The sequence below is a fragment of the Argopecten irradians genome, chromosome 9, assembly GCF_041381155.1.
Source record: "Argopecten irradians isolate NY chromosome 9, Ai_NY, whole genome shotgun sequence".
In the NCBI taxonomy this organism is placed as follows: Eukaryota; Metazoa; Mollusca; class Bivalvia; order Pectinida; family Pectinidae; genus Argopecten; species Argopecten irradians.
In genome coordinates, this window is record NC_091142.1 from 33,365,546 (window position 1) to 33,378,476 (window position 12,931).

Sequence of the window (12,931 nt, forward strand, 5' to 3'; positions counted from 1 at the left end):
ATACATATTAGATTTCATTTATTATAAATGTGTCCTGTCAAAGGTTACATATAGTTTATATAGAGCATAATACAAAATATGTATTAATCGAAAAATAGTGAATGTAAATAGTGAAATGCATACATGGGGCACCATATGGGGTATTTTATCGTACAAATATAAACACGTGGCTGTGTCAATTTTGGTGATGATCAGTTGATTTTCTTTCCTCTCGTGTAATAATTTGAGATAAATACAGTATTAATCCAAACTATATATAGATAAATAAATACCATGATGCTACTAATCTATTCATAATTTGAGAGTAAGGAGAGCACAGTATATCTAAATACTTAGAACATACGTAAAGAGGTGGACTAATAGGTTACTATGTATTATAACTGCTTTCTATTTATTCTTTGGGTGGGTATTTTATAACGATATTCGTCTATGAAATATGTGATAGTATATGCAGGTACATATAGATGAAAGATCACTGGAATCGACGCTAGTCGAGATACATCAATCTGTATGTTGTATCTATATACCGATACCTGTCGAAATTTCATTTCTGTATAATTAACTGATTAAATGTTTTTCGATTACGTTTCGTGTATTTAGAGAAGGATCATTATATACATCAAGTAGTGATTACCAGGTGCATGAGTCTAAATTATCGTATGGGCATTTTTAGCTATAAGCCTACAATTTTATGTACACGGATCGAATTAAACTAATCAAAGACTCGCATTTAAATTAGTACAAACGTCAGTATTAGATTGACTAAGGGGATATAAATATTGTCAGATTATCGGAGTTTCATCATTAAAAAAACACAACATATATTATTTTGACCCTTGATACTACCTGATGGACTATCATTTGCCGTCGGTACGTAATTCTTACATGTACGTAGTAAAAAGGAAAAGGGAATTGAAACTGAAATTTCTCTAATTTCACAAGTGTGCATTCCATTTTACGCTGAACGTGAATTATGTTTATAAGCATTCGGTCCATTTGTTTTCGATTTATGGAGCAAGGCTAAAAGTTTATGCGTTAAATAAAATATGTGATAAAAATAAGTTCGTGATGCCTGCTAGGACTTTACCAGTCTTATTTAAACAGATATTTTCCCCATTTTCTCTTCCTTTAATGAAGGACTGAGCCAGGTTTTCTTTAGCTGTTTTGGTATACTTTTCCACCAGATCTTCTTCACTTGATGAACTGTATAGAAATCATTAACGGACTGTTTTTATACACCATTTTTTAATTAGTCCTATTCAATCAAACCAAACTATTCTACATATTTTACATGCATTCCTTTTCCTGTCCCGTGCATGCAATGAATTATGAGATAAAAATTAATCACATTGGCCTACATATGTGGTTCATGCACTGGTGTTTGGCTCTATAGACATTTTTCTCTCTTTATATATTGACACAGTATTACATTTGTACATGTATATATAGAGAGAGAGAAAAAAGAAAAAAAGTCTATAGAGCCAAACACCTGTGGTTCATATGCATGTATCTTTACATGTAGCATAAACATATATTATCAGAGACTTAGATATATCTAAGTCTCTAATATTATGTATATATGTTTTTGCATGTAGTAATTACAAAGTTCAAAATAATGATCTTATGCTACAATGTGGATTGTACTCAGTTAGTAATTCATGATCATGATCACTTGTCATTGATATATCCGATAATGTCGTTGACCCTGTTGTCTCAAACACTGGTCTAAGTTTCATGTACATGTTCGCGATCGGTCTTCGATGGAGTAGAACATGTAGGCTTTCCAGACTTCGTATGTATGTATGTATACATCGCTGTATTATTATAAAAAGAAACAAAGTGTAATATCTATATAGCAGGTAACGACATGGCGTGTTTGTGTTTACTTTCATTTGTTTACGAGTTTGCGAGTCCCGTGGGAAGCCTCATCAGGTAACACAAACGTCCGTGTGTTCGGTTTCGATGTACATTTCACTAACGTGTGTTCGGTTTCGATGTACATTTCACTAAAGCTAGATTAGACCCTATAGGCATCTATAAATCTTTATTACAAAATACATAAGATTAGCAAATACCATTGTAATTATAATTTTGTTAATTGCTTGCTTTCCATTCAAGAACAAACACTTTTTGAATAGTTTTAGCCTAGTTTTATATCGAAACTACATGCAAATACATGCATGTACAACATGTAATTGTAGGTCCACGCGTGGAATGCGTGGGATCGTAACGTGCAGCCGATCGCGATCGAGCAATGCAACTTGACCGCTAAATTGTCGTTGTTTGAAGGAACATGCACGTGGTGAAGAACGGACCCATGTGTGTTCGCTGACACGTATTTGGCGAGTCTTCAGTGCGTTCGCCATGCACGATGTTGAAGTTTGTTAGGGATTTCCACCTTTTTGTGCTTACGCATGCGTACTAGATAGTTTTGGCTCTGGGGCGGAACTACGGATTTCCCCCTCTCCAAAGAGGGGTTTTCTATTGTTTCTCGAAAACATGGAAATGTTGGGCATTTTTTATTAGCGGATATTTTCATAAGGATATATGCTCTACTATTCAGCAAAGTTTGGTACTTTATGACGATATTTTTTCACCCCAAAACATAATGGGGCTTTAACTTGATTAAAAATTTTGTTCATTACCACTGATATGTTTTATTTCCTATAATAAGATTGATCCCTGTGTTAATTAATGTTATGTGTCTTATTCCTGTTGGTAGCAAATTAGAGGGAAGTGATTAGCTCGTACTTAAGTTATCCTAGGATAGTCTTTACGTTTGGTTGATTATTTATAACAGTATAGCACCGCACATTTCTTGATACATTTGTATTTGATGCTGTTTCAAATTGGCAAAGCCTCTAATTAAAGAGTCAACTGTAAGGTGGATGACTTGAGCTAGAGTGAATAATACCGAGGCCCTTTTATATCAAAAAGTTAAAGAAAAAAACAAAATGTTACGTGAGTCAAAAATCTGTCACATATTGGAAATTACTTAAAGTTTTAATTTAAGCTGGTACTTTATATTTTGAGAAATTGGTGCCTGGCTGCATATTTTTAGCCCACCATCAACAGATGGTGGGCTATTCAAATCGCTTTTTGTCCGTGGTCCGTCGTCCGTCCTTCCGTCCGTTAACAATTCTTGTTACCGCTATTTCTCAGAAAGTACTGAAGGGATGTTTCTCAAATTTCATATGTAGGTTCCCCTAGGGCCCTAGTTGTGCATATTGTATTTTGGGACCAATCGGTCAACAAAATGGCCGCCAGGCAGCCATCTTGGATTTTGATAGTTAAAGTTTGTTACTGCTATTTCTCAGAATGTACTGAAGGGATCTTTCTCAAATTTCACATGTAAGTTCCCCTAGGGGCCTAGTTGTGCATATTGCATTTTGAGACCAAGCGGTTAACAAGATGGCCGACAGGCCGCCATCTTGGATTTTGATATTTTAAAGTTTGTTAAGGCTATTTCTCAAAAAGTACCCAAAGAATTCTTCTCAAATTTCATGTACAGGTTCCCTTAGGGCCCTAGTTGTGCATATTGCATTTTGGGACCGATCGATGAACAAGATGGCCGACAGGCCACCATCTTGGATTTTGACAATTGAAGTTTGTTACAGCTATTTCTCAGAAAGCACTGAAGGGATTTGTCTCAAATTGCATGTGCAGGTTCCCCTAGGGGCCTAGTTGTGCATATTGCATTTTGGGATCGATTGATGAACAAGATGGCCGACAGGCCGCCATCTTGGATTTTGATAGTTAAAACTTGTTACCACTATTTCTCAGAAAGTACTCCAGGGATCTGTATCAAATTGCATGTGCAGGTTCCCCTAGGGGTCTAGTTGTGCATATTGCATTTTCGGACAGATCAGTGAACAAGATGGCCGACAGGACGCCATCTTGGATTTTGATAGTTGAAGCTTGTTACCACTGTTTCTTACAAAGTACTGAAGGGATCTGTCGACAGGCCGCCATCTTGGATTTTGATAGTTTAAAGTTTGTTATCGCTATTTCTCAAAAAGTACCAAAAGAATTCTTCTCAAATTTCATGTACAGGTTCCCTTAGGGCCATAGTTGTGCATTTTAAATTTTAGGACCGATCGGTGAACAAGATGGCCGACAGGTAGCCATCTTGGATTTTGAAAATTGAAGTTTGTTACTGTTATATATCTCAGAAAGTAGTTAAGGGATCTTTCTCAAATTTCATGTGTAGTAATATGTAGTAAAAGCTTGAAAAGCAGAGAAAAGATCCTTCTTTCCTTTGTCAGACAAAGATCATTCTTAGGTGGGCGCCAAGATCCCTCTGGGATCTCTTGTATAGTTAGATGGTTCACATTCCACGATATCATGTCTGTTTAAAAGTTTACTATGGTACAATAACCTATGTTATATAACCATACAGGTAGCCTAGAGGAATACGATACTGCTGTAACAAAATGTGAAGCTCAGATGGCGAGGATAATGGACCGCAGACAACAGGTAATTAAAGCCCAACAAATTGATTAATTTATTTTTTTCTTAAAGATATCCATGGTTCGAGAGAGAGAAAAAAACCTGAAAAAAGTTCAGTTTGTAGTTATACAGATAAAAGACTAAAATGAAGTAAAGATGAATGGTAACCATTAAATGATATTTTTGTGAGAAGATTTCTAATGAAATTCAAAATAGTTTAGATGCATCCTCAATAAATGATTACTTTAGATCAGAGGACATACTTTATAATTAGGTTTGTTTCTCTAAATCAATGTCCAATTAGTATTTAAGGATGGATATCATTAGACACATTCTGCAAATAATCTTTATTCTTCATATAAGGTAGGTAATCAAGGTATAAGACTCTTTCATATATGTGGTTATGAAGGATAGGGATATTCTACCCGAGGGTTACAAAATGTAGTAAAACCAGAGGCTTGCCGAGGGTTTTGCAATATTTTGTGATCCCGAGGGTAGAATTTCCCTATCCTTCATATCCACTTATGAAAGAGTATTTTTCTTTCATGCCTCAAAGTTTTATTGCAATTTTACAACTATAATATCCCGCCATTTTGAAAAAAATTCGAAGAAATCCACAACTGGAAGTCAATTTTCCATACATGAAAAATTGTGTGATATTTTCAACACAAATTTCATTGTGTGCATACTTTTAGGTCACCTGAGACAAAGTCTCAATTGACCTATTCCAATCGCCTTTTGTCTGTCGTGCGTCATCCGTCGTATGTCTGTAAACAATTTACATTTTCGACTTCTTCTCCAAAACTGCTGAAGCAATTTCAATGAAATTTTGCACAAACCTTCTAAGGCATAAGGCCAATCAAAATTGTGAATTATATGACAGATATGGTAGAATCAAATACTCTTCATAGATAGAAAGGTCTTAAGGTCCTTTACAAAAATTGTGAATTATATGACCCTGGGGTCTCTAGTTTCCCCCTGTGGAGGAGGTTAAGTTTACTATAGTTTATATTGGGAAAACACATTTTTGAGCATTATTTGGTCATTTGTAATAGGAAATGAGTCAAATGTTGTCAGAATTATCAGTATGAGATGGCCATTTACAGCGCCGTTACAATAAGCGTACGTGTGACGGCCAGTCTAGTAGGTGGCTCGCTTGATTGGTAGCTAGTCAGGTTGCATGATATCTAGTCAGTTTGCCAACGACATTCAATAAGCTGTGTAAACAAGGCTCTCATTGGCTGTCGCTTCAATGTAGGGGTGGAGCTAAAACATTTGGAAAAGTCTGTCGTCGATTTTTTTAACTTTGTCACCAGTATTTAATTAGAGAGATGCATTTGAATCTAGTGTTGACAATTTCTCGGCTAAAATCAACCTACATTTTGTAAACTACCGCCGCGCATGCGCCAACGTCCGAGAACATTACCTCGAATATGAATCAAATTAAATTATAAATATTTAGGCAATGCATTCAAACTCAAAGTCTACAACTAGAATAACATCCCCTACTACATGTAACATCCAGATATGTATCAAAACCGTGATTGATCGGAATATATTCTGATAAGACATAATCTATTGTCAGCCGTATCTGATTTGTTTTTCCACACCAAACAGACCTTGCAGCGGAAAAGTCAGTCAGAAGGTACAACAGTAGCTAACGTTAGATTCGGCTGTGACATTACATGTAACATTAGAATGGATACAATAGATCTAAACCCAACACATTAATAAACATGATGAAAAGTTTGATCCATTGGAACGGTGGTAGATACATAACGTTACGCTACTGTATGACTACTCTCTGAAATTGAGAGAAATGGCCAGTAATTTTGAACAAAACATCCTCAAAACATTCGCTTGATAAGTGAAACAAAACAATCACGAATTTTTAATACAGTGATTGAATGTATACATTGTAAGAAATTAAATAGTACACAACGTGATCAAACACATTGTACAACAGAGTCGGGTATGAACATCAAAGATCCGCTGGCTCCGCCTACTTTTCAATGTTGTCGGCGATCTTGTCAGTCAGGGAGCAATCAGTCGGGCTGCTGATGCTTCAGCCAATCAGTGCCTTCGTTACATGCCACCTAAAATCTAATCTACTGCATCAGTTACCAGCCTACTAGATCAGCTAGCAGCCAACGTGTCTATCGTGTGAATGAATGTAAACAGGAACACTTGTTGTAACGGCACTGTAATCCTATTAACAAATTTTCTATGACTGACCCCCAGGGGCCTTTGGGGCGGGGTCAAATAGGCTAAAACTTCAAAAATCTTCTTCTGAAATTCTGGAAATGGTAGAATCAAATACTTTTCATAGATAGAAAGGTCTTAAGGTCCTTTACAATAATTGTGAATTATATGACCCTGGGGTCTCACATTTCTCCCTGGGGAGGGGGTAAAATTTACTATAGTTTATATAGGGAAAACACATTTATGAGCATTTTTGCTCAATTTACATCGGAAACGAGTCAAACTTGGTTAGAATTATTAGCCTGAGATAGCATTTTAGCATCATATCCATATTGGTCCAGGCCGACCCCCTGGGGGCAGAGGGGCGGGGCTAAAAAAAGGTCAAATAGGCTAAAACTTCAAAAATATTCTTCTAAAGTTTTGGAAATGGTAGAATCAAATACACTTTATAGATAGAAAGGTCTTAAAGTGTGTTTTATAAAATTTGTAAATTATATGACCTCGGGGTCTCACGTTTCCCCTTTGGAGGGGGTCAAGTTTACTATAGTTTATATAGGAAAAACACATTAATGAGCATTTTTTGTTCAATTTTCATTGGAAATGAGTCCAACTTGGTAAGAATTATTAGCCTGAGATAGCATTTTAATATCATATCAATATTGGTCCTTGCGGACCCCCTGGGGGCAGAGGGGCGGGGCTAAAAAAGGGTCAAATAGGCTAAAACTTAAAAATCTTCTAAAATTCTGGAAATAGTAGAATCAAATTATTATAGATGGAAAGGTGTTTTATAAAAATTGTGAATTATATGACCTTGGGGTCTCACGTTATCCCCTGGGGAGGGGTCAAGTTTACCTTAGTTTATATAGGAAAAACATATTTGTGAACATTATTTGCCCAATTTTCATAGGAAAGTAGTCAAACTTGATTAGAATTATTAGCCTAAGATATAGCATTTTAACATCCATATCAGTCCTCGATGACCCCCTGGGGGACCAGCCCCCTGGGGGACCAGAGGGGCAGGACCAAACAGGGTCAAAATGATTAAGATTTCAAAAAATACTTCTAGGTTCACAGGTTTGATGGAAGCAAATACTCTGCATAGTCTAAAAAGTCAAATTTATAAATCACTGACTAACTTCAAGGCCCAGCATAAAGTGTTTATATGTCTTTAATTTGTTTCATTGTTTGTTTCATGATATATTCTAACTCAGGTGACCGTTAAGGCCCATGGGCCTCTTGTATATAGTAAAACCAGTCATATTTGTGAAAAAAATGTTTAAATTTTACCGAGGAAATAGAGATTTTGTTGACGCCGTGACGTCACGAGTCTTTATTGCATGGGTAGCCATGCAATACAGCCTCAGGCGACATGAGTGTGTTATCCTGGACCAGCCAGTATTACACCTGTAGGTATGAAAGAAATACTTTCTTCAGCACCATCCCTCATTGAGGGTGAAATGTGTCAATAATAGCCTGAATAATATCTGTACTTAAAGGCGGCTGAGAAAGAGGCTACTGTTCTAGAGCAAAAGAAGCAAAGCAAGAGTGATAAAAAGTCCCAGAAGAAAGGTCAGAAAGGTTTAGATCAACAAAGGACCAATCAGTTTCAAGGAAAACAAAGGTCAGGGGTCGAGCAGAGGTCAGGAGTTCAGCCAGATCAACATATTGTAAAAACAGAAGTGGCTGAGGAGGTAGGACAAAAGAAAGCAGAGAAGAGAAAGGTTAGTTAATCTGAGTCTTCAGTATATGATACACATGTTTCTTTACTGCAGTCATAATTAATTAAAAACAACCTTTTTTATGTCCTTGTGCTGCTCGCTCCAGTAATTACACTCTTTGTTATATAGATAGAAGAAACACAGAAACAGACAGATGACTTCAAGGTGCCACCACCTCCTGGTTACAAGGGGCCAAAATCTGGCCCACCTCCCGGCTATAAGGGGCCAAAGTCTGCTGGACCACCACCAGGGTTCAAAGGTCAAGCCAAGGATACCTCAGAGTCGCCTGCTAAAAAAGCCAAATTGGGTATGTAATGGATGTCATACATGATATCTACAGATAACCCGCCCCTACTTCATCATGTTGAAGATAAGTTAAATCTCGTTAACTGAACCATTTTAACTGAAATTATTGTGTTTGATACAAGTTATTTTGTTGGTACTCACTGTAGAAATATTCCAGACTTTGCCGTATGACAATTGTTTATAAATGCCTCACAAGACATTCCAATAAGCTTATAAAACTTTGGCATTATCATTAGCATTTAACCAAGATTAATAATAGGTTAATATCTATCACACAGACTCTGGTGCTACAGGACAACACGCTGGCGAGGGAGACTTTGTGACAGACCCAGCCACACAAAACAGGACGGCCTTTGTCAGTAACCTTGATTTCTCTATTGGTGAGGAAAAACTAGGGGAAATATTTGCGCAGGTAAGATATTTTATTGACAGTTTTAAATTTTGATCAATCAAAAGATAGGAAGGTGTTATTGCTCATAGACTAGTAGAATTTCAATATATTTATCTAACAACCAGCACATTTATGCAATGGCCTGAGAGTTGAATAACACAATTTACTGTGGTAGAAGGGTATTTACTCTGTTTGACCAAATCTATGAAAAAATCATGCAATATATGTAATGATACATTTATAAGCCCTGGCCCTGATTTCACGAAACAAAAGTGCAGAATGAAGTCAAAAGTTTTTCTCTTTATGTAACTTATATGAAAATTGATGACTTTGATGAGTTTGTTTCGAGAATTTGGGGCCTGTTGTTTAATAAGTGAGTATAATAATAATACCCTTCAAATCAAGATTAAATTATTTCTTGTTATACTAGCTTTACAATATTTTTACAAGATTCATAATAACTGCATTCTGTACCTGTATACTGATATTGGTGTATATATATAATAATAGGTTTTTCAATGAGAAATGAAGATTTCCCTTATCAAGTGATTAATCTAATCACCCTTTGAACAACAGCTGTGGCCCAGGCCCCTTAAAAAATCAAAATACAGTGGAACTCGGTTAACTCAAAGGGACCAAGATAAAACTTCCAGTTATCTGAGTGTTCGAATTAAGCGAGTTCTCATGTCTACTGACGATCTCTTTACTTGGTAAACAATGTGAACAAGAGAGATGTCAAAATCGCCGATGTTAATTGCAAAATTATAACAATAAAATGGAGATATACATTTTGAAATGCCGTTCTTTGGCAGTTTGATGAAAAAGAAATTGGCATTTTTGGCGATCTCGTTGTCCAAAAAATCTCATTTCGAGTTATCAGAACATTTTATGTATGATTTTTGTCATTCGAACCCAAAATTTACTTCATATTATCCAAGTTCCTCGAGTTTTCCGAATTCGAATGATCCGAGTTCTTTAAACAAAGATAAAGAGGGAATTCGGCTGGGACCGGCAAAGCACTTCATATTAAGCCGGGTTGTCGAATTATCCGAGTTCGTATCAACCAAGTTCCACTGTATTGAGAAGGCTGTCATTTGGATCAAAGTTAGACCTTTCACAAAGTTGTTGCACAAATCAGGTCATTCACCATTTTACAAAATAAATGAAACAAAAGTAAGTAGAAATAAAATTAATGTTTTCAGTCTGTATGTATTTGATAGAGATTTAAATTCAAGATAGGTAAATTTAAGACCTCAAAAAGAGGGCCGGGGACACTTATTGGAACAGTGGCATTTATTGGATTGAATACAGGATGAGGGAGTGGAGTAAGGTTGATGATAACTCAATTTCATTTGATAAACTTTATATTCCATGTGCAGTTTGGAGTAGCATAGATGAATACACTAGTTCTCCTCATGCTTCAATATATTTTGTAAATTACCAATGTAGATATGTTTTAATTTCAGTGTGGTGAGTTGACAGATATCAGGATTGCTAAGAACTTCAAAGGGAAATCAAAAGGTTTTGCCTACATAGAATTTAAAGATGAGGTAAGTGATTATAATTTGGTTTGGAGAGCATTTTTACGGAGGAATGAAAAACTGAACTGGACTAATTAATTGCTTTCCACCATGTAGTTCAATAGGTAGAATTTCTCTTTATATTAGAAATTCACTTGAGTGTTTGGAAGGTCTTGGTTTGATCTTAGTCTAGCTGCGTATCTTCACATTTCTGCTACACTCTGTTAACCAAACATTCAGGTGTAATGTGAAAACGTGACAAGGAGATACCTTAACATGGGTTGAGGTTGTTGGGAATGAAGAATAAATTGATGGAAGAAAATAACTTCAGTATCCTTCTGTTATTCTTATATTTCAGTTTGGAGCAATGAATGCCATCAAACTTGACCGGAAGTTGGTAGAGAACCGTCCAATGTATGTCTCAAAGTATGAAGAGAAGGGCAAAAATAAGGCCCAGTTTAGGGTGAGTTATACCTGACTTTTGTCACCATGAGGAGGATGCCATAATAGTGTTACCAGATGTAGTGAGACGGGCATTTATGACTTTTGTGGTTTTAGCAAGATTTATATTTATATTTCAAAGCAATTAGAATTAACTGAATGAAAATTTTTTTTTTAATGTCTTTGAAAACATAAACATTGTTAAACCCTTCAGGAATCTGTATCTAAACTATTTAAGAGGATTTCAGAAATGTTATAGATTATGAATTGATACTGTTTTCAGTATTCCACGAACATGGAGAGGAACAAGTTATTTGTGAGTGGTCTCCCCTTTACCTGTAGTAAGGATGCTCTACAAGTCATGTTTGGTGCGGTAAGTAACTAAGTATACAGTTATTAGGGCCTATAGTGTTTGTACCCATCTGTCTGTCTGTCTGTTTGTCTGTCTCTCCGGATTTGGTTTCCATATGATAACTTTAGAACAAATTGATGGATTTTGATCAAACTTCACACAATGGTAGAATATGGGAAAATACAGTTTGGGATTGAAATCGGGGTCAAAAGGTCGACTACAAAAGTCATTGGTACTAAAAATAGATTATTAAAAAAAATTTAATGTCCGGATGATAATTTGAGAAAACATCAACGGAATTTAATAAAACTTAACACAATGGTTGCATATGAGAAAAATAGAGTTTGGGACTGAATTTGGAGTCAAAAGGTCAACTACAAAGGCCAGTGTTACTAAAAAAAGATTGTTTCAAAAATTTGAGTTTCTGGACGATAACTTGACAACACACCAACAGAATTTGTTCAAACTTCATACAATAACTTGCCATAGATTAGAAAATCAATTGATGGCAGGGGTCGTGTGTTGCTTGCAACACTTACTGTAAGCTTGTTGACATTTGTTGCAGTGAATGTATATATTTTTCAACCTGAAAACAATGATTTTTGTTGAATTGAAGGTTACATAAATGTAACATCAGTTGAATACGAATATATACAATACTTTTGCTTGATGTTATTTGGGAGATTGGTTTATATGTAAACCAATAATTAGCAATTTACAATAAAATAATAATTTATATGAATATTATTCATTGTCAAGCATTATATAACTTATAAAGTGACAGTACAATTGCAGAAATACAGATTTATTTTCATAGATGATCTGACAACATCCCATCAGGGGTAATGTTATGAAGACCTTTATACTCCCCATACTTTATTTCAATACATTTTCTTCACTTAGCTATGTTAAATGAAAACAACATATATTTAGTTCCATCATGCAAACAGGTAGCTTGTTGTGCTCTTTGGTCGAAAGGACTACAGGCACGATTATTATTCTGGAAGAATTTACAAACTATTTCATCTATGTCACAAAATTTGGAGGTAGCAATTTGATTGGTCAATCTGAAAGGTGATTGGATGTTGTCAGATCCTCCGAAATGGACTGAGTATGAGGATCTGTTTATAATTCAATCATATTTAGTGGCAGGGCTATGTAGGCTCATGGAATAATCATTTCAATGATAGAGAATGATGAATGGCCCATTGTCTTGTTTAAGATGCCCAAGCATTCAAGGCTATGTCCATATATAGTTATGTTTTGTCCCGACATTCAGCGGTCACGGGGGTCGAGTGATCACGAGTGCAAATCCTATTTAGAGCAGTTACCAGGTACTGACTTCTTGATACTTCTCTGGATACTCCGGCTTTCCTCCACCATCTCAACCTGGCATTTTCTTAAATGGACATTAAACAAAACAAACCAGGTTTAACTCAACATTCAGATCAGATGTCTGTGAAATATAGAGCATAGGCTAACGTTCTGAGGTGCAAGGTACAAGCTGCTATCTGACTGCATTTTTCTGCATCTACTTCCACTTGTGCATGCA

At 35.9% G+C, this 12,931-nt stretch overlaps 1 protein-coding gene across 1 annotated transcript in view; it reads left to right on the top strand.

The window, feature by feature from the left end:
* The window catches only part of LOC138332116 (squamous cell carcinoma antigen recognized by T-cells 3-like), a 43,506-nt gene that overhangs the window by 25,667 nt on the left and 4,908 nt on the right, over positions 1-12,931 (top strand). Inside the window, 7 exon segments of the mRNA XM_069280086.1 lie at positions 4,400-4,476; positions 8,148-8,372; positions 8,499-8,676; positions 8,954-9,087; positions 10,533-10,616; positions 10,945-11,049; positions 11,311-11,400. Coding sequence (XP_069136187.1) covers positions 4,400-4,476; positions 8,148-8,372; positions 8,499-8,676; positions 8,954-9,087; positions 10,533-10,616; positions 10,945-11,049; positions 11,311-11,400 — 893 coding nt within the window.